Here is a 23477-nt window from a genome sequence, read left to right on the forward strand (position 1 = left end):
GAAAAATAGGGACCACTACAGTGGGAAGGTAACAGCATTCCGTGCGCCTTTGGCGTCTAGTCATGCCAGCCACATGACCACGCAGACATCCTTGGACAAGCGCTGGCTCTTCGGCTTTGAAACAGAGATGAGCACCGGCCCCTAGAGTCGGAAACGACTAGAACGCATGTGCGGGGGAAACTTTACCTTTACCTTATACATATACATACATACATACATACACACACACAGTATGTTATTACTACACTATGTTACATTATTTACACACATGCACATATATACATTTCCATATTCTATTGTGATTTATCATATGGAGATATATTTTATCTTTACATTTGATCATATGAAGAGAAAGAAAATATTGGAGATATTGGAGTGAAGAGTCTACCCCAGGGGCAGCAGTCCACTTTACTGGGCCATGGCCTATTTGGAATTGGCTACATGAGTGGCTGGCTGAAGCGTGCATGCAGTTCAACTTGTGTGAGCAGCGGGCTGGTGGGCACATGTGCTCATGTATACTGGCCTGCCACTCATGGAATTCAAGTGCTTGCACAACTCAGTTCCCCTTCTCCCCCACCCCCAGCTGAGCTGCCAAGCCGGAAAGGTTGGGGACCACTGGTCTACTCAGTAGGATGATGCCATTAATTACTACTGGGGTTATTTTTACACATCTTCCATACAGTTCTGTTCATAATGCATACACACAAAAGAGAATCAAGTGAGATGTTATTAATAAATATTAATAAAGATTGACATACAATTATTCTCTAGTTTAGATCATCAAGAAATATGTGAAACCTTAGAGATATATTGTGAACAGCAAGATAATGAGACTCATTTTGAAAGCATTAAAATGAAGTATATTCATTGCTAATAGCTGCCATAAATTGGTTAAAAAATAAAGTATGGTTGAGAATCATACATTCCCTAGATGGTTTGTTTTTGTCTCAGTAAATATTTTTTCTGTATATGGTATGTAATACAGTGTGATATTTTAAGCAAGCTATTCACAAACAAACTTAAATATCCTAACTAGAAATAAAGCTAAATGATATTTTAAAAAAATCTGATGGTGGAGATTAACAGTAAATTACTAATTGAGGAGAACCAGTTTGGTATAGTAGTTAAGGCACCAGGCTAGAAAACAGGAGATTTTGAGTTTTAGTCCCATCCTAAGCACAAAGCCACCTGGGTGATCTTCAGCCAATACATACTCTCTGAATCCTAGGAAGGAAATTATCCACTTCCGAAAATCTTGCCAAGAAAACTGCAGGGACTAGTCCAGGTTAAAGCCAAGAGTTATTTTTTTTCCACCTCTGTGTTTAAGAAGATGCTGGATAGTTAAATTTAATTAAAAATAATCAAATGAAATATTGACTTTAGAATTGGATTTGATCGTGAAAATAATCTCTTTCAACTCTAGGATTTTAAGTCTAAATTTGTGATTTGGACAGCAATAATTTTTCCATCTTTGGAAGGACTTTAATTTAGAACACTGAGTCATGTATTTCCTTCATATTAGATTCAGAATCAGAACAGACTTCAGATCAGATTATTCTTATTCCGTCATAGGATTGTTGTGAACTATGGAAGGGAAAAGAATATCATATACCAATTTCACTGCCTGAAGAAAAGTTGGGTATAAATACATATGTCTATGATTTCCTGAATCATGTTATAATATTGATTCAAATACAGTAGGTCACATAAATAAGCAAACCACAGATATGGTTTAAATAAAGCATTTGTATTAAAATTGGATTACATGAAATGTAAATCCCATAAAAGGTCTAGTGGTTCCTATCAAAGACTCATTTTACTCTGCATTTTGTTTCAATAATAACCCCAAGAAGACCGCAAGGTGATAAACATAAAAACAGCAGCCTTTTTCCATTATTGCCCACCAGAAGTTGGTATTCAGAAGCAAGTGGGTGATAAACCTCTAAAGAAAACATGGTTTGGCAAAAGATAATTAGGCTGCATCTTCTTCAGCCTTGCCTCCTCCAATGCCAATGTTCCAGTGCTGCAGCACCCTTGCCTCTCAATGCTATTAGCACCCTTGCCTTCCTTTGCTTTTCCTTTCCTCTCCTCAGATGCCAATATCCTGGATTTTTCCCCACTTCCTTCAACTGAATGTGCCCCAAAGGAAGCAATCCCATCTTGTTCTACATACAAAGAAAAACAGCTCATTTAAGTTTCATTAAGGACAGAACAAGACTTCTGAAACAGGCATGTTTGGGTTGAGGCACAGCTACCCAAAGGCAACATACACTTGGCCTAACCATACTTTTAAAATTAGAAGTTGAATATTGCTTTGCTAATTTCAAATATTCATTTTATTGATCTATACTTTACCAAAACCAAACAAAGCAATTATTCCCCAGGTGTTTTACAATTCTTTACTAGTGTTACTTAAACAATTGCTTCATAATCCTTCTGTTGTTATGAAGAAAATGACAATAAATACAATTCACCTTGAAATCATCCGGTATGAGTAGCTTTGAAGTTCGTAGAAAATTCAGAATATATCTGAACATTTGGCCATCTCTGTCGATGAAGTAGTGCTGCTTCAGGCTATCCAAAACAATGGGCTCCGTGCCATCAAATAGCCTCCCAATTCTGAAAATAAAAGAGAAATCAAGACCCGCATAAATTTGCCATCAGCACACATAGCCATTAGTAAGAAATAAATCCTATTATACTAATGGTTTGATTTTAGTGTTGCAATGTCTAATCAGCTGGTTACAATGAAAACAGAACAACAAGGGTATCATCTCCCTTTTTATAGTTTCTTAAAGCTGGTCTGGGAATAAACCAATTGAGTTAAGTGAGGGTTTTGTTTGGGAAATATACATAGGATTGTACAATAAAACATTTCCTATTACTCGATGAAGACCTATCAATTTTAAGGACCCTTAACCATTTCCTTTAGTTAAAACATATTGCAACATTCAGGACAGAGATTACAATAGTCTTCTCTGCACCTCAATAATCCAAAATTTAACTCCTGAAATTATTTTTGTTACACTCAAAATGTTTACTTTTGCATTCTTAAAATTTGACAAAAAACTTCAAGTTAATCAAAGGCTTTAAAATAAATTATCATAAGAAGATGGTTTCTTTTATGGATCACTAACTGCTAGCAAAGAATAGGAATAAATAAGGGGGGAAATCTATCTATAAAATAGCTAGGAGCAACCATGAGCTGTGATGGCACAGTGGTCAGAATGCAATACTGCAGTCTAACTCTGCTCACATTGCCAGGAGTTTGAGCCCTTCGATCCTGATCGGCTCAGCCTTCCATCCTTCCGAGGTTGGTAAAATGAGGACGCAGATTCTTGGAGGCAATAGCTGAGTCTGTAAACTGCTTAGAGAAGGCTGTAAAGCACTGTGAAGCGGTATATAAGTCTAAGTGCTATTGCTATTGCTAGGAGGCATGGCACATAATCAAGCAATCAAATCTTTGTGGAAAAGAATAAAAAGTTGAGTCCCCCAATGTATAGCAATTTTAACTTGTTATAAATGTCCTTGACTTGGGGATTAGTCAAATTTGGATGCTAAAATACAAAAGTAATTATGAAAGATACCGATATACTGGTGAATGTTTTAGCAAATGGTAAATATAATTCAATTTAAGTAAATATAAAGTGATATACCCTGAGGCAAAAAAATGTAATTTCACACATAAACTGCCAAGCTCTGATGTAACTGTAATTAACAAATAAATATTTTGGCTTAGTTTATGGTAGCTGTGAAAAAGCCAAAATCCCATAATTAGTAAAATTAAATGTTTTATTATTTTAAATATAATAAATTAAATATTAAATATTTTTTAAAAATCAGCATTAGGAAAAGGTTTAAAATTAAAATGTCCTCATGGAAATCTATGGCACATCTGCAACCTTAATACTGTGTAAGTTCTGATCGCCAAATTTGAGAAAGGATGTAACAAAACTGGTAAAAATAAAGGCTTTCTGGGCTCCATTTTCTATTATGCCTAGCTAATCAGGTATAGAAACATAACTAGTAACTTATAAAGGAGACACATTTTCCTGCGCTAAAGGATTTTTATACTCCCATGCCCAGAACCACCAATGACAGTTGCTTCATAAGAAAATATTTAAAAATACGTTAGAACAATTTAGCCTAATTTAAAGATCACCGCCTTCTTTATAATTTTGAGTTACATGTTCTTTTTAGTCAGCAAATTTGCTATTTTAAAAGCATGTAATATAATTCAAAGAAATTGACTGCCATGAATTATTACTTATTTACAAAATTAATCAAAAAACCCAAACTGTTGATGTTATTCCCTGCTGTGTTCTCTAATATCAAGGATAGGTTATCCCTGTATATGAACCCATTTATAAACACAAATAGTCCACCATCATTTTTTTCCTTCAATAATGGCTAGGTTGCCTATATGAAACCTAAGAGAATTCTTGGAAGAAAAGATGATTCTCAGTCTGGTGATTTGCAGCATGTCGCTGTCACATTTTATTTTTTTTAATTATATATTTGAAAAAAGAGTGAAATGGGAGAATGTACAGGCATCTCAAAAAGTGTAAGTTCAGTAGCATCTTCTGCATGTGGAATGCCATCTGAAGTCAGAATATAACCTTTTGGGCAAAAATAAAAGGTATGAATCTATTTGTTTTCTATAAATATCAAACATTTTTTAAAAAAGGTCATATATCATGCCTGCTGCTTCTCTTATTACCCGCTGCCCAACCTTTAGAACATAACATTATCCAATGTTCTGACCTGTGTATGTGCTTCTTCTGGCATTTTCTATGTATATTTCTCATTTAGGTGATTTTCAGTAGTCATCAACTAAAGTAAGGAGAAGTAGCGGAAAATGTAAAGTGAATGACTGTATTTTCAAACCATCTGTCTTTACTTTGTGGAATCACTGACCTTCTATTGAACTTCCTGAACATCTATTTTGATTTTCATGCTAGAAAGGGTGCAAGTAGAAAGTACTAAATGGTAAGTAGAATAGATTTTATTTAAAAGGTCCAATTCCATTATTTAAAATACAATATAAACAAATTAGGAAGATTTTACTACTACTAATCTTAGTAAAAGTGCTTTTTTGATATGATTAACAAAAATAAATTTACTTCATTTCATTTCATTTTAAAAGACAGTTATTGAACACATAAGAACTGTGACCATGATAAACTCTATCTATTGTACAATATAGGAAAATTTATTCTAAAATGAATTTGAAGTCAACATTTCATTGACTTCGCTGTATATGTGTTACAAAGATATACTGGATATTACCGTTATTATTGATGCATACATACATAATAGTAAAACATTTAAAATTGACTTGTCCTTGACCTATGACCAAAATTGGGATTAAAATCTTGATTGTTGATCATAAAGGTTGTTATGTGAGACATCATGTAACTGCTGTGATTAATGACTACAGCCCCAGTACTCATGGTTGTGGTCATTAAGTGATCACACAAGTTAAACGGATGGAGTCCCAGGTAAGGAGCAGGGGGGTTCGTTAGGGGAGTTGGGGAAGAGCCCGAGAGGCTCAGTTCAGGAGCTGAAAATCCTTCCTGCTGAAATCCAAGGATTTCCTGTGCTGGGGCTCCCAGCGGCTCCCCCACCTTTCTAAGAACCCCGCATTCTTTGCCTTATCACACTGACTTCCTACTTGGATTTCAGCTCCCTCTCATCTCTTGAGGTTGGCTGAAAGAACTGCCTGCTGAAAAAGTTTAGCTGTTCTCCAAGCATGGAAAGGAAAACCTTTAATGAATGCAGGAATGATGCGAAAATCTTTAGAATTTGAGCTCTTTCTGCACCCTACTGAAGGGTTTAACCACATCAGCAAACAGGAACAAAGCTGAAATTTTCAGGATTTTGGCTGTTTTTACAACCTGCCAAAGGATTTCAGTTCCTCTTACTTTCTGAGGAAGGCAACAGAGAAGATTGCAAATAATGATCACAGAGCTCTCAGCTCCTAACCGCAAACAGTTTGCCAAGCATCCAGATCAATTATGTCAGGGGTGTCAAACTGCTGTTCGAAAGCATGTAAAAATGCAAGTAGAAAAATAGGGACCACTACGGTGGGAAGGTAACAGTGTTCCGTGCGCCTTTGGCGTCTAGTCATGCTGGCCACATGACCACGGAGACGTCCTAGGACAAGCGCTGGCTCTTTGGCTTTGAAACGGAGATAAACACCGGCCCCTAGAGTCGGAAACGACTAGCACGCATGTGCGGGGGAACCTTTACCTTTACCTTTATATTAGCAGGAAGAAATAATTGTTAGTAGGCTCCCTAAATATTGGAGGTTTTGTCACATCTACAATGCATGCTCTGCTCTGGCAGAGAGAATAGTACTGACAGAATAGAATATTTGTCGCTCAGGGTTGAACCATCGGGTTCTTAGTGCTTTCTGAGCTTAGTTGTTTTCTTGCAGACGTTTCATTTACAATTACGGTAATATCATCAGAGCTAGTAGGGAGTGGGGCTTGCTCTCCTTTTATATATTGGTGGCTTGCCCTGTCAGAGTTGGTGGGAATGATCTTGGGGGTTCTTTGATCAGGCTGTTGTTTGCTATTATCTTGTTTGGCCGTTCCTTGATTGGGGCATTGTTTGATTTCTGAGAGCATGGTTCATGAACTGATGAGCTCAGTGATGCATTATTATTTTTAATTCTGGCAGTGAACAATCAACTATCTTAACTCTGGGAAAACAGTTGTATACCTTCTGCCTTTTTGGAATTGTTTTCCTATTTGTGTTCTGCAAAGTTGGTTTTTCTTTTCTGGAAGGTTCACAGCTTGTTTCTTCTGTGAAGATCTTAAAACTGTGTGTTAGAATGAACATTATAATCAATAATGTTCATTCTCAGTCATGTTCTATGGCCTGCTGCCTTGACAGGCTTTCCATAATTTTCCCAAGATTTAAAATGAATGGAAATTTTATTCCTCAGGCCTGTAGGAAAGTTCTTTACTTACTTCCCCTCCCCCCATCTTTTTCTTTGTTTCCCTTATACCAATCCCTATCCAGATATATTCTATTTCTCATCAACAACCATTACAGATGTTCCTGACTTACAACAACAGTTGGGACCACAATTTCCATTGCTAAACAAGGTGGTGGTTAAGTGAGCCGTGTCTAATTTTATTTTTTGTCATGATTAAACAAATTACTGCAGTTGCAAATCTGGTTTGCCCCATTGGCTTTACTTATTGAATGTTGAGGGGGAAAGTCGTTAATGGCAATCATAAGACTCCAGGATCCTGCAGTTGTTGTAAATATATGCCAGTTGGCAAGCAAGCAAATTTTGATCATGTTACCTTGGGGATGCTGTGACAGCCATAAGTCAAAGGGCCATTTGTAAGTCACTTTTTTTAGTGCCGCAATCACTTTGAATGGTCACTAAACAAATGGTTGTACGTCAAGGACGAACTGAATTCACTACAATAAGATAAAAGCTCAACTATGAGCTCACACATCTAGCAAAACAAACTTCTAAGAGCAAACTCTCATTATTCCATTCCATTCAAACTGCATTACCTTTATACATCTACCATTCTATTTTAGCACAAAACACACACACATACACTTTAGAATGTGAAAACATGCAACATTTTACCACACATAACTATGTCCAGCCTGCATTGTTTATCCAAGCCTATGCTAAACTGTAGAGAATAAAACTTCAAATAACAACTATTGTACTAGAGATAGCATTTGTTGACAACAAAGACGTTTTATTCAATATTTTCACATATAGAAAATTGTTGTTAGTTCAATTACGTTGTCCAACGTCTTTCTACTTTCCAGCACTATGCGAAAGTAGTTATTTCATTATAAAGTCTCTTCTTACTTAAATTATGCTTTAATGCTTCTTCCCTTCTTTGTACCTCATCCTTCTTTCTCAAAAGGTCACTTTCTCACACATGCCTGCATTTGTTTAACATTTGTTACTGAACTTCTAAGCAGATTCATGATGAAATTGATAATTTTTGTCAGCTTCAGTGTGGCTCAAGGCAGAAAACAGTTATACAATTATAGGACAATAAACTATTCACAAAATTAACAAAATTGGAGATTAGAAAAGTTTAAATAATAAATTTAAAAATATTAATGAAATAAATGGATCGGTCCCCTTGACATTCTTTTGCATCCTAGATGTTTCAAAACAAGGACACATTTTACCCCTAAATCATAATTCATATCAAACATGACTGAAAATATGAGTAATAATAGAAAAATGTTTAACACCACTATGAATTTCACTCTAAATATAGTGAATGGCTGTTTCTACTAAATTATTCTTACAATTATCAACAAGTCAGAGAGAAAGGTGGTCAGATACGCTGCTAATGGGAACCAGGAATAGGAACTAAGAAGATTATCATGCCTCTTAACCCAGTCTTTTAAAGAAAGGCCTAGGGATAAAACCTTCATTTGAGCACCTTATTCTACTTTTTTTAGCATCCTATATCAATATAATGGTTTTAATCTATTTTTCTTTTGGTCCACTGAAGTCATTCCAAAAACGTAAAACATATCTTGGAATCATATTTTAATGAATCAATTTTGTTACTCTGAATGCAAAATACTCCACACTTCATTATTAAATAATCTGCAAATCACATTAGTTCTAACATTCAGAATAATGCAGATCAGACAAGCATGTTTCAGTTTTGTATTTAAAGGTACTTTTCTGAGTTATATATTATTATTAATCTAAAAGTATAATGAATAATTGGTTCTGTCATTCATAAGAAATCTAGTGACAGTTTTCACAATGTGGGTGAGAGAGATGACAAACCCGATAGAACAACAACAAAACTATAGCTGACTCAGGAATTCTGGGAATTGAAGTCCATGAGTCATAAAAGAGCCGAGGTTGCCTACCCCTGCTATAGGGGAAGCACCTGTTGGATTATGGTTATCAGGCCTGCAGAAACAAACTTCTTCCACCTTTCTGTGCTGCCTGGCTTGGCCTGGCCTGATTACCCAAGTAGAGAAGAGGGTTGGTTTTCTCAAGAGGAAAGAAAGAGAACCAGTAAAAAACCTGCTTATATATCTATACCTACGGCTGGAAACTGTTGCTGAGAGCACAGGAGAGCAACTGCAAATGGCTGCTACAGAAAAATGTACCTTCTTGGTTATGCATTTTATTTTGAATGTTTATTTTGAGTTCATAGTTTGGACTGCTCAGACTTCAAAGAATCAGTTTTTGCTTTCAAACCCTGCTCCTGAATGCTCAAAAGATTGGGGAGAATCAACTTTCAGCAAGTTCTTTTCACTTTTGGGGAGTCCAGCATTTGCTTTCTGTTACTTGCTAGCCAGCTTTCTCCTGTTCGGTTTACAAAGGTCTTTGCTGGGCACCTAAAGATGCGGGCAGCCTCTCATTCACAAAATTGTCAGGTTTCCACCTCCCTCCATTATAAAAACAAAACAAAACAAAAACTGAAAGAGAATTTTGTCCTTAAACATTGTCTATAAAAGATGCCTCATTTGAAAATAGCTTATTTGCTGAACTTCTTGTGCTATACTTGACTCTTCCTTTCAATAAATGTTATTCACAAGTTCTAAATGTTTTATTTTTTAGATAATTTTTCCCCTATCCATATTGCTAGAAGGAAAGTCCAACAGATTTTTAAAGTTGCTTATTTTCTACAAGTTATTTAATTAAACTTTTTGATATATTAGTAATTTCATAGCTGTTCATTATTGTTCAGAAAACAACAAATAATCTGTGAAATGGAATTTAAGAATGCTGATGTCTGTGTTACATTTTATAAAGCAAATGGATATGAAAACAAAATGTTCATGATTCATGAAAGACTAAATCACTAAAACGAAAAAAGTTAGTATAATGTAGTGGTTATAAGTAAGTCTGGATTAAATGTGGAGATCTGACTAGACCTATTATAAACCATGAAACCTGGAGACACCAAACCTACTATAAACCAATGAACTTTAATTCAATCACTTTCTCAGCTAAACCTATTGGGTTGAATTCCTGTGATGCTAAAATAAGCCATTATATACATTTCCTTGAAGGTGGCATGTAAGTATAATAAATGAATTAAATAAATAGCAAAGGAATATAGTTTAATACTAATATAATCATGTTAAAATTAAAACTGAAAAATGCTATTTTTTTCAAATGTGCTTTTTGGAATATCTAGGCATTCCTAATAAATGGTAAGCAATTTAGGGACAGAAAGCATAACTGCAATTACCCATTCCTTCATTTCCTTTTCAGAAGACATCTGCAGTATAGCCTTCTTTAAGAAAAATCTATTCTAAAGAAATGCAAATCTAAAGAAATAGTTGAAGTTTTCCTTCCTATAACATTTTTGTAAAATGTTTTATATTTTACTCATGAACACTTTATAAGGTTGCAACATAAACCTTTTGTTTCTTTCTATTTTAAAATATGATAATGCCATCACAGAGCAAGGGCAAGAAATGAATGCAATCCCAAACATTTTAGTTTAGCATGTACTCTGGCTAATACTAGCTTATCCCAATGTTTGTAATTCTTTCCTTACAAATCTAAGAATGAGGTGGGAAGCTATCAAATTTTTACCTTGTTTCTTTCTTTTGAAATTAATCATTAAGATAGTGATACTTTTGATGAATTATCTCACACAAGGGCGTGAAGAAAATAGATTCAATAGATATACTTAAAGGATCATTTGTCAATTTAGTATTGACTATTTGGAGTGCTTTAAAGACAGGAAGAGAATTCATTTTTTTAATATAAGTTGTGAAGCCCTGAAGCATCATCTTAAGCTATTTAAAAAGAAATCAATTTTCAGATTGGTAAAAAAGCCTAGAAAAATCTTGATGAACCTGAGTAAACCTGGATCTCTTTCTAATAATATGGCCAGGCAAGTTTAAAATCTACTTCTCAAGAGACATTGTGGGTGGGAAATGTTTGTTGCTACTGTTTAGAATTTGTGGTTATAGCTCCTGAACTGAAGCCATAAATTACTGTCTTAGTACCCAAAACATAATGCCTACTTGCACAAGAATATAAATTAATTACTACTTCTAACAAGAATAAAAGGAAAAGCAGTAGTGCAAACTAGATGTTTATGTATGAGGGAGGAAAATATTACATCTTGTGATCATGTAAGTTTTGTCCCTATATTTGGAGAACTTCACAAAACAGCCATAACATTGTTCAGCCTTCCTCCCCCCCCCCCCACATAAATAATATTACAGCCTCTTTTAAATTATACCAGGTGTACTTTGTGGCTGTGGAAAGGGAGATTTTACACTGACAGGAATATCTGCCCAATATAAATGTTTTGAGGAAAACTGTAGCAGAAGGAACATAAACAGCTTAACTCCACTCATGGTTCAACTCATATGGTGAATAAAGCTGAGGACCTTCTGGATCTGGGTTCCTAAATATATTTTAAAAAAGCAATTGTGGGGCAACTTCTGAAGAAATCAAATCTGAACCCACAATATTAGTTATGTTAATTTGCTATTGTTGAGTTTGGGTTTTTTTTACCCTGGCTCCTGGTTTGGGTGTTGTCTTTCTGTTTTTTCATGTGATTTTTCAAATATTGTTAGCCACTTTGAATCATGAATTTGAGAAGGTAGCCATATACATTTAATGAATAAACTAAATAAACAAACAAACAGGCCGATAGCCAATATTGCCTTTTTTGGCAAGGCGCTTCAGTGGGTATTAGTTATTCAAGTCCATTCTCTCTTGATAAAACTGATTTTTTTTAATGCACCTCAGTATAATTGGAGGTTGGACTATGAAACAGAAACTGCCTTGGTCACGGCTATGAGATGACTTGTAGTGGGAAAAGGGCAGGGCGAATATGACCCTGTTTGTCCATCTGGATCTCTTAATGGCTATCAATATGATCAATCACAGTTTTCATCCTGGACAGGCTGTCAGGTGGGGCATTGTATTACAGAGGTTCCATTTCTATTTAGAAGGCTATTTCCAGAAACTGGTGCTAAGCTTTTAATTCTTCCTTATTTCATTTCATTTCATTTATTGGATTTCTATACCGCCGTTCTCCCTAGGGACTCAGGGCATATATAAATAACAGGGCATATATAAATAACTGTACAAAAATTAAAAGAGAATTAAACCATGCCCAATTAAAATACAGCAATAGTAAAATAATAAAACCAATTAAAAACCCATATTCCCCTTCAGGCCAGACCAGCTAACTCAAACAAGTGGGTCTTCAACCCGCGACGGAAGGATCGGAGGTCCGATGCCATCCGGAGCTCAACCGGCAGTTGGTTCCATAGTGCCGGGGCACCCACAGAGAAGGCCCTCCCCCTGGGGGCCACCAGTCGACATTCCCTGACCGGAGGCACCCTGAGGAGGCCCTCTCTGTGGGCACGCACAGGGCGGAGGGGAGTTGACGCCGGCAGCAGGTGGTCCTCGAGGTATCCCGGACCCATGCCATGTAAGGACTTAAAGATCATAACCAAGACCTTGAACCTCACCCGGAAGACAACTGGTAACCAATGCAGCTCGCGGAGCAAAGGTGTAACATGGGAGTACCGGGAAACTCCCAAGACAACTCTCACGGCCGCATTCTGTACCAGTTGGAGCCTCCGAGTGGTCTTCAAGGGAAGCCCCATGTAGAGAGCATTACAATAGTCTAGGCGAGAGGTCACGAGCGCATGAGTGACCGTACACAGGGCATCCCGGTCCAGATAGGGCCGCAACTGGCGCACCAGGCGAACCTGGGCGAAAGCCCCCCTAGTCACGGCTACTATATGATCTTCCAGGGTAAGTCGTGAATCTAGGAGGACTCCCAAGTTGCGAGCCCTATCCACGGGGGGTAAGAACTCACCCCCCATAGAAAGCGATGGAACATTTTGAATGTCCCGGGATGCCGGAATGTACAGCCACTCAGTCTTGTCAGGGTTGAGTTGAAGTCTGTTCCTCCCCATCCAGACCCGAACCGCCTCCAGGCAGCGGGACATCACAGCGAGGGCATCACTGGGGTGGTTTGGGGTCGAAATGAAAAGTTGGGTATCATCGGCATATTGATGATACCCAACTCCAAAACCACGAATGATCTCACCCAGCGGTTTCATGTAGATGTTGAACAGGAGAGGCGAGAGAACCGACCCCTGAGGAACTCCACAAACGAGAGACCTAGGGGCCGATCTCTGCCCCCCTGCCAACACCGACTGCGAGCGTCCCAGGAGATAGGAGGAGAACCACTGAAGAACTGTGCCTCCCACTCCCAATCCCCTGAGACGCCGCAGCAAGATACCATGGTCGATGGTATCGAAAGCCGCCGAGAGGTCTAATAGGACTAGGACAGAGGAATATCCTCTATCCCGAGCCCTCCAGAGATCATTCACCAGAGCGACCAATGCCGTCTCCGTGCTGTACCCGGGCCTGAAACCCGATTGGTAAGGGTCCAGATAATCCGCTTCATCCAGGACCAGAGGGAGCTGATGCACCACCACACTCTCAACAACCTTCGCAAGAAAGCGAAGGTTGGAGACTGGACGAAAGTTGTTCAATACAGCTGGGTCCAAGGCAGGCTTCTTGAGGAGAGGTCTCACCACCGCCTCCTTCAAGATGGTGGGGAAATAACCCTCACTCAAAGAAGCAGATATAACCGCCTGGAGCCAGCCTCGTGTCCTCTCCCTAGCTGCATAAACCAGCCAGGAAGGGCACGGATCCAATAAACATGTGGTGGAGCTCAGCCTCCCCATAATCCTGTCCACTTCATCAGGGGTCACAGAGTCAAACTCCTCCCAGATAACATTGACAAGACCGCCCGTGTCTTATGGCAGTTGGGTTATGGAGTGGCCCAGGACTCTGTTTATCCTCCATTCTTTTAAATGTCTATATGAAATTGCTGGGAAAAGTCATCCAACAATATGAACTGAGGTGCCATTAATATGAAAGCCAGCTCTACCCTTTCCTTTCATCTAACACAATTGAGGCATTTGGTGTTCTGAACTAGTATCTGGACAGGGAATAGACTGGATGAAGGCCAATCAACTGAGACACAATCCAGGAAAGATGAAGCTTTTTATGAGTGATGTATCTGTACCACCTGAGTCAGGCTTTGTCTGTTCTGGAGTGGTCCACACTCATCCTAAAGAAGCAGGTTTGCAGTTTGGCAATGTTCCTAGATCCATCACTTGTCACTAGAGATCCAAGTGGCCATAGTGGCAAGGAGAGCCTTTTACTTAACAACTATAACCTTACTAGGAAAGGGATGGCCTCACAAGTTAGTCACACCCTGGTAACTTTTTAGTTAGATTATTACAATGTGTTGTATGTGAGGCTGCCTTCAAAAGGGTGCAGAAACTTCATTACTTCAAAAGAAAACAGTTTATAACATATGCTAGTTCTTCACTAATAGGGACGCGGTGGCTCAGTGGGTTAGGACCCTGAGCTTGTCGATCAGAAGGTCGGCAGTTTGGCGGGTCGAATCCCGAGTGCCGCGTAACAGAGTGAGCGCCTGTTACTCGTCCCAGCTTCTGCCAACCTAGCAGTTCGAAAGCACGTAAAAAATGCAAGTAGAAAAATAGGGACCACTACAGTGGGAAGGTAACAGCGTTCCGTGCACCTTTGGTGTCTAGTCATGCCGGCCACATGACCACGGAGACGTCCTCGGACAAACGCTGGCTCTTCGGCTTTGAAACGGAGATGAGCACCGGCCCCTAGAGTTGGAAACGACTAGCACGCATGTGCGGGGGAACCTTTACCTTTACCTTTAGTTCTTCACTATTTATACTGGCTGCTCAAGCCATTCAAACTTATTATTAATAAACTACAGCCTATACTGGACAATGATGCTGCACTTTCTTGGGGATTGGGTGCCAGGTCCATACTTGCATACAGGCAACCATTCACCCTGAGGCAAGTTTTCACAAGTAAAAAAGAAACAAGAAGCTAACATAGGAAGCAGACCCTGCCACAAACCCAAACCTGTCTCCACATCTAATTCAACAATATAATCAAAGGCCTCAACCATATATACAGTACAAATGCTTTTCCTCAAATGTGATACATACAATCATCTGAAAGCAATGTCCTTCCAGATTCTACATAGGACAAAGGGAGCAAACTTTGCACAAAACTGCAGTAACAATGATCATGAGTTTAACATCAGGACTCAAAACTAGGATAAAATAACAGGAGAGCATTTCAAACTTCCAGGATACTCTACTGCAGATTTCAGTATGACAATTTTGAAAAAATGAGACGGTACCATTAAGCAAACCGTTGCTGCAGTTACAAATATCAAAAGGTTTTGGACTATTTCAAAAGGTCTCAAAAACACAATGTTCTTAAGATGTAACAATAATTATAAATAATATTTATAATCTGTCTCACACGTAATCTGCATTTGTCCTTTCCTTAGCTTTTTCCGAGTCATCCCAATTTAAATTCTATGTCTACTATGCACCTGATGAAGTAAACTGCAGTTCACCAAAGTTTCTTTCCAATAAAATTTGTTAGTTGGAAAAAGGTACTATTAGATTCCTCCTGATTTTTTTTTGTAAAATCTTTAAGGAATTCAATTCCTATTTTCACAATTCATTCCTCAAATATGGATTTCAGGAAAACTTTAAAAAGAGTTTGACATTGGTAAAAATATTTTCCTAGGATACTGAACCTGCAAGTTGAGTTAAACTATATACAGGAAGAAAGGCAAAGACAGCCAGTTGGTGTAGTACCAAACTGTAACAAATTGTAGTAGGAAGCTAGAAACTGGGATTCCTGTCTTAGGCACAAAGCCAGGGGGTTACTTTGGCCCAGTCACTCTCTTTCAGCCCTAGGAAGCAGGCAACAGCACACCACTTCTGAAATCTTGCCAAAAAATAACAGGACTTGTCCCAGCAATATAAAAATATAACGGATTGTTTACTAAATAAAAAAAATGTTTTAAATGCCACACTTCAAAAGGCATATCTAATTGCATTATTAATATAGGATTATAATATTTATCATCTTATGAGAGGGACTGTATATCTGAATTCAGAACGTTCTAACGTTTTCAAATGCCCTGCCGGCTTTTTCTTCTGTGACAATACTTTTCTTTTGATATACCACCAAATCCATAGTATCTGGTTCGATCTTTTTTCCCCCTCTCCCTGAAATACAAAGGTTACTCTTTCTCACAAAACTTTATTCATATTCAATTAGAACAGTCCAATTCCTTTATCATTCAAGAACACAGTGGAGATGAGAAGCTGAGATCAATAAGTAAATAATTTCCTGATTCACTGACTAGGCTGTTGACATCAGAAACTGAACATGATATTCAAACCACTTCCATTAGCAACTAGCTTTCACTTACTACAAATTCTATTTAATCAAACATTTAAATAGGACTCCAAGATCTCTCATATAATCCTCTCTGCAATTGTATTCAATTTTTAATCTAGATTTTTTAATGCAATGTACTGTCTTTCATTTTTTTCTATTTCAGTTTTTCCCAACTAAACTTATTTTAATTTCTGCCTATTTGCCTATTTTGGCTTGCTTTATTACTAAAACTTTCCCTAATTGCAGGAATAACTTTTTTGTTGCATTGCTGCCTTACAGATTTTCAATATATTCTGTAAGAGTTTGGGGGACAAACTCTGTGTTCCTTGATCACGGCCTTTTGCATATATTTTCTCCCCTTTGGAGTTAGGTTGAAGGGAAGCATTTTATCAAAAGTGATTTGAATTGTCCAACTAGAATTTAAATGGCATCAAGATATTCAGTCTGATTTATCCCAATCTATGACAGTCTTACTCTTTTTAAAACTATCAGTAGAAAAGCATACCTGTTCCAAGATCTACAGACATCATCTCCCTAGCTTCTATTTTATTTTAAACTGAATACAGCAGTTTTTCCAAACCTGACTATATGGACCAACTCACACATCCAAACTAGTATGGCCATTGCTAAGAACCCAAGGAGTTATTTATTTATACTAAATGTTATATTCATTAGTAGGAAAAACTTGCAGTGGCAATTAAAATTTTGATCACCTTGAGTACTTTTTTTTAAAGACAGGCTTAACTACTTTAAAATAACAGATTAAAATTTATATTAGATGGTGCTCTCAAAAATGCACTCATAGCATCTAGAGAAATATGCTGTCTTGGGCACATATATCAGCCTGCAGCAGCAGTCATATAAAAACCATGTGGGCCTTGCAAAGAGTGACAACAATACAATACGATACAAAAAAAATGTAGTCATCAGCGCTATATATGATTAGATAAAGTTCTGATTGTTAAAATATCAGTTTGAAGAAAATGGCATCCAACCCAAAAGATCTTCATCTTTTCACAGTCCACTTTAACTAAGCACTTGTAAACAAATCCCTCAAAGAATAAACCTTTCCAAACACAAAGCCAACAAAACGGTGGACCAGAGCCAGCCAAAAATCTTCTGGAGCTTGGCAGCTATATCCTGAAGCTTCAAACATGCCCTGTGGGTGGCCATGGGTGTTGGCTGCAAAGCTACCAAGTCTGTTTAGTACTGCAATTATATACACATTGTACATTAAATTACTTAGCAACTATATAGCAATTTAAGAAATACCTGCATAAGATTTTTCATTTGGAAATGTACTGCATGCAGTTTAGAAATATTTCTCAGAATGAAATATTTAATTGTTATGCTTCAAAATACTAAAGAATTAGGGCCAAAACCTGTAAGTAATAGGTATCTTGCCTATTAACAGTAGCAGTATAAATATCTGACATTCAATGCATCTATAGAGGTCACATCTTTTATAGAAACTGCATTTTAAAAGAAGCAGGAAGGGAGAAAAAATATCACAATTCTTTTAAAATATTGGGACTGAAACTCTGAAATATGATAAAAGGCACATGAGCTGACTTCCTCACAAACAATGGCAAAGGAAGGGGAGAGGAGAATAATGAATGAGAAGTTATGAAGAAGCTAGAGTTGCCTTTACTTCAGTTTTAAATAAAAAAGCTGTATTAGCATCTGAGGTAGAATAATTGCGGGGACAAAACTGGAGATAAAAGTATTATATAAATTGTTCTGAGCTTTTCCAGAGAAAAGACTAAGAAATACAATGAATGAATAAAGAATATATTGTGAAAGTAAGGTAAAATAATATTTGGGGCAGGAATAGGATAGAAAAGTGGCAACACAGGATACTAGGTTTAGGAATATAAAAGCTAACACAATATGTAGCCAGGACAGAACTCAATATGCCTGTATTCAGAAATAAGAGCATATGCCAGTTACCATTCAGAACTTTTATATGTCATTCATTAATATCTGAAAATAATGAGTCACTGCAATTCCCATCAGCAAAGAACTTGCTATTTGAGTCAGTAATTGCTCCAGTCATTAGTTTTTGAAGAGGCATTATAACTAGTTCTTAGTCAATGACTGCCTATTTTAGCAACCATTCAAACTCTAACGGTTCTGAAAAAGTAGTTTTACAATCACTCCTAAAACTTATGATTGTAGCAACCTTGTCCTCACGAGATTGGTATTTGTGTGCTTCACAGCTGGCTTCCGACAAGCAAAGTCAATAGAGAAACAGGCAATGAATTTTAAGTCATGGTCACCATGCTATATAGTGTAAGGCAGGGGTTCCCAAGCAGGGGTGCGAGATGATATTCCAGGGGGTGCAAAGACTTGAGTTTTCAAAATTATACTGTATATGCATAATTCGTTGCCGTTATTTCGCACTTTTGTAAGGGGTGCGAGAATATATCAGAAGCGTTGTAGGGATCCAGGGTATAGAAAAGGTTGGGAGCCACAGGTGTAAGGTCATTCACTTAACAACTGCAATAGAACTGATGTCATAAGTCTGCCACCGTCATGTAATGGCTCGCTTGATGACCATTTTAGCAATAGAGTTGCTGGTCCCAATGACTGCAATTATTAAGTGAGGACTATCTGACAGGGACGCGGTGGCTCAGTGGGTTAGGACGCTGAGCTTGTCGATCAGAAGGTCGGCAGTTTGGCGGGTCAAATCCCGAGTGCCGCGTAACAGAGTGAGCGCCTGTTACTCGTCCCAGCTTCTGCCAACCTAGCAGTTCGAAAGCACGTAAAAATGCAAGTAGAAAAATAGGGACCACTCCGGTGGGAAGGTAACAGCGTTCCGTGCGCCTTTGGCGTGTAGTCATGCCGGCCACATGACCACGGAGACGTCCTTGGACAAGCGCTGGCTCTTCGGCTTTGAAACGGAGATGAGCACCGGCCCCTAGAGTCGGAAACGACTAGCACGCATGTGCGGGGGAACCTTTACCTTTATCTGTATAATATAACTCCTTACCTATTTTAACATAGCTCTTCTCTATCAGTCATAGCTAAGATGACTTTGATAAAAATTTAATGCCAAAGAATATAGAGCTAAAATGTTAAATTTCTCTGTAAAGGGCAGAGAGACCAATTTGTGGAAACAGTGTTACACTTTTATTCCCAATTCTAATAGTGATTTATATTTAACAAGACAAATATAGACATTTCAAAGATGACACAAGAAATTTAAAACAAAATCACATTATATAGATTTTTTATAAAATGAAGCGTGTTAAATTGAATAATGCAACTAATGCTAGCAATTAAAATGTATGCTAACTGCTAGAAGGCATATTTGATGTACCTGACTGGACTGTGAAGGTAAGACTAAATGAAAACAACTTATACTGTGAAAAACCCTTCCAAGATTTTGGTCGCAATAGGATAGAAGAAATAGAAAACTAACACAACAAAATAGCCAATTAATAGCCCTTAGTGAGTCAAATCATTACACTTACCTTAACATTTATGCATATTTATGTCAGAAATAATTAAGTCGCTATATACTTATGTGTATTATTATATAAGTATTATATATGATGTTATGTAATTATATAATACATAGTATATATTATGAATTTTTGTCACCCAAGATGAACAATATAATCCAGCTGGACAAAATATGAGTTTTTTAAAGAGAATACTACTCTTTGCTGTTGCTTTATTATGTCAAGTATTTCAGGGACTTCTACTGTTTTTTGTTTCTCCATTATACTATGCTCTCCCTACAAATTCTACAATTTTCACATTTTCTAAAAGAAGTGAAAATAGTGCATTCCAAATCCAAATGCTAGAAATCTACAATCCTTCACCCAATCTGTCATCAACAGATTTTAATAATGTTTTCTGAAAAAGAAAATGCAGTATTTCTGCAGAAAACTGATGCAAGGGAATATAAATATATTTGGTTACTTCACAATTTGCTTTTATCTATCAAAGCTAAATAAACACTTTGTAAATTAGCTACCCTCCGAATTAAAACAAGATGCCCTACGCACAGTCACTCATGACAAGGTCATTTAGTCCAACCCATTACTCAATGAAGGATGCACTATATCTGTAACAGATGATCATCCAGCCTTTGTCTGAAGACTTACTATAAAATAACTTACTATATCATGTGGTAGTCTGTTCCACTGGCTGATAGCTTGTACAGTTACAAAGGTCCTCCCAATGCCTAGTTGAGCTTACTTCCTTATAATTTTTAATCCACTGGTTCTGGCACTGTCCTTTGAGCAATGGAAAGTGTGTCCACTCCCTCTTCTGTATACACATGTTCCTTAAGATATCTGAATTTATCACATTTTCCCTCAGTTCTTTTCAATAGGTTAGTCATGCCTAAAGCCCTCAACTGTTCTCATAGCACTTAGTTTCCCGATCCTTAATCTTGGAAGGCCTCTGCTGAATTAGTCATTGTATTTTTTGCACTGTCCTCAGAGTCAAATAGGAAAGTGACTTTCTATGGTTTGGACTCTATGTTCTTCTTAGTGCACCCTAAAATACTGTTTTGTTTTTTAACAGCTGCATCATTAGTTATAATAAATATTAAGTAGCCTCCCATCAAAACATAATGGCACAGAAATGACAGAAGTTATCAGGAGACATATTGAAAAAGTAATATAAGATATAACATGCAGTGATGTAATGCAGGCAGATGATGCAAATTAAGTGGCTCTTGAGCAAAGAAACATTGTTGCGTTTCCTTTAGTAAAATGTTTTCCAACAACCAGTTTAAGGCACCCAGAAACCTGGGGCACACTTTCAAGTGAAAAGATTTAATTCCAAATAAAGATTTAGCACAAAAGTTGAAAGAAAAAAATGAGCAAGTTAACATATCTTCTGGAAAAATGCAACATAGTCCTCAGAATTACCTTGATTCAGGATATTTAGTTAGTGTGGCCAAGCTGCTGGTGTACATGTGCCCACCCACATCAATATGAACTGGTGCATTGGATTTTGTGAGTTGTGCTGGTGTGGGGATGCCTTGATTGTTCAAAGGAGATGCAGGGGACCTAGTGATCAGAGGTCTTGACATATTGGGCCGACTGTCCTGTAAAAAGACACAAAGCATGTTAGGGATCTGATCTATTTTAGGAAAGCTAACAATCATATAATAGTGTTGAATAAAAAAAACAGTAATAAAATACTAAACACATTTAGGAGTGAATAAAACAAAAAGTTACCATTAATTTTTATCTTTAGATATAATTTTAAGAACCATTTAGCTTTAAAATTTGAAATTTAGGTGCACTACAATTGTAATGTCCAATAGATATATAGTGGCATTTAAACCTACATGATGGCAAGGTAGTATTTTCAGGCTTTTGGCTAAAAACAAAAACTGATCAATGCTTTATTGCAGTCTGGTTAAGTCATTAAAGTCTACTGATATAATACCCCAGTTCAAAAATATATTTTCCAGGAAGGGGGAGAGGAAGCTGTTTGTTGTGCCCCAAACCCTTCTATCTCCTAAGCAGTTAGAATAGGTAAATACAAACCCTCAGCTCTTCCATTCTGCCAACTCTTCTCTTGAATTTCCAAGTCACATATCACGCAAAGAGTAGAGGAAACACCTGGACTAGCCAACTGTTCATGTACTGTAAAACATGGGGCACCGAAAGCCTTTGAGAAAGACATTTTCCATGTAAGTATTATACAAGTTGTGACAGATGGCCCTCTCTGCCCAAATAAGCCACTATTCCCAGCAGCTTGCCCAAGAAATCTCCAAAAAGGAGCACCACAAGCAAATGCAGATGAAACAAACACCTGTGTCAAACTGGAAATGCAACGTCAGTAAAAAGCAAGCAGTAGATCTGTGCATAGTAGGGTGGTGCAGAGCAAAAGGAAGCATTCTGCTGAAGCCAGCAAGGCAGACCAGTTTCAAAATTATGGAATGTAAACAATCTAAATCCGGTCACATTTCTAAGATAGTCTTATTAACTCTTTAACGTATACACTCAATGATGAACTTGGGATATACTGACTGACAATATCAGATATATCCTAGAATTTTCAGGAAGGAAAAGCATCATTTTACAGTAAGCATGATGAAGTACAGTATATTTTGTTCATGTTCCAATTCATTTAGTTGTACAAACAAGTGTTAATAATTTAGTAACATTTAAGGGGAAAAAAGGAGCACTTTTTAAGTGACCTTGAGCATATGCACCTTTCTAAAAGTGTAGTCATGTATGTATTATCAGTTAATTTAATGGCAACTCCTGAAAACAACTGTATATTTGTGTTCATTATAATAATAATAATAATAATAAGTTGGAAGGGACCTTGGAGGTCATCTAGTCCAATCCCCTGCTCAGGCAGGAAACCCTATACCATTTCAGGCAAATGGCTGTCCAGTCTCTTCTTAAAAACTTCCAGTGTTGGAGCATTCACCACTTCTGGAGGCAGGTTGTTCCACTGGTTAATTGTTCTAACTGTCAGGAAGTTTCTCCTTAGTTCTAGGTTGCTTCTCTCCTTGACTAGTTTCCATCCGTTGCTTCTTGTCCTGCTTTCAGGTGCTTTGGAGAATTCACAGAGATCAGGATTGAAGACTATCTCAAAAGATTTACAGGGATTACAGAATAAAAATTATGAAGCAGAACTTCTAAGTCCGAAAAGTGTAATGCTTAAAATAATTCCAAATTTTAAGATTTTTTTTTAAAAAATATGTCTCCCTCACAATGCATATATCTTTTTTGCTACAATGACGATGAATCAACCTAAGTGTATGAAGTTGACCTGCATATCAGCTGAATCATTTGGATAATTTCTGGTTAAAACAGGCAAATTCTTCTATTGAACCAGCCATCTATTATAACTGATCACACTATAAGATACTGCAAATAAGGAAATGCACTTAACTATAACATTTGATACCATGTTGTTTCAAATCAAAGAAAGAATAACAATTTTATTCCATAACTTAAGGTATGATTAAGGACCCCAGATAAACAACAATGTAACACTAGATCCAAGTAATGAGTCCAAAGAGAACAAACAAGGAAATCTGTGTAAAGAAAAATATATTTTGTTATTTCTACTCATCCCTATTGGCAGACTGCTATGAACATGGAAATGCTGGAAAGACCTATCTGGAAATAAACTAGTTTATTTATCAAGCAATCATTTGTGAAGGAAGACTGTTATCAGCATGTAAGATATGTGCTTATATGTT

General features: G+C 37.2%; 1 protein-coding gene across 6 annotated transcripts in view; it reads right to left on the reverse strand.

Moving 5' to 3' along the window:
• KCTD1 (potassium channel tetramerization domain containing 1) overlaps positions 1-23477 on the reverse strand; it is a 50147-nt gene that overhangs the window by 4459 nt on the left and 22211 nt on the right. For 3 of the 6 annotated variants that reach the window (XM_081322350.1, XM_081322349.1, XM_081322345.1), the window contains exons 2-3: positions 21175-21353; positions 2475-2619 (exon numbers count right to left, since the gene is read on the reverse strand). In XM_081322350.1, coding sequence (XP_081178476.1) covers positions 2475-2619; positions 21175-21338 — 309 coding nt within the window. In that variant the 5' untranslated portion in view covers positions 21339-21353. Of the gene's footprint in view, positions 1-1628; positions 2166-2474; positions 2620-21174; positions 21354-21801; positions 21926-23477 lie in introns of those variants that run through there. The other 3 variants (XM_081322348.1, XM_081322347.1, XM_081322346.1) reach the window with 3 other exon arrangements.

Source organism: Vipera berus, assembly GCF_964194415.1.
Source record: "Vipera berus genome assembly, chromosome: 3".
In the NCBI taxonomy this organism is placed as follows: Eukaryota; Metazoa; Chordata; class Lepidosauria; order Squamata; family Viperidae; genus Vipera; species Vipera berus.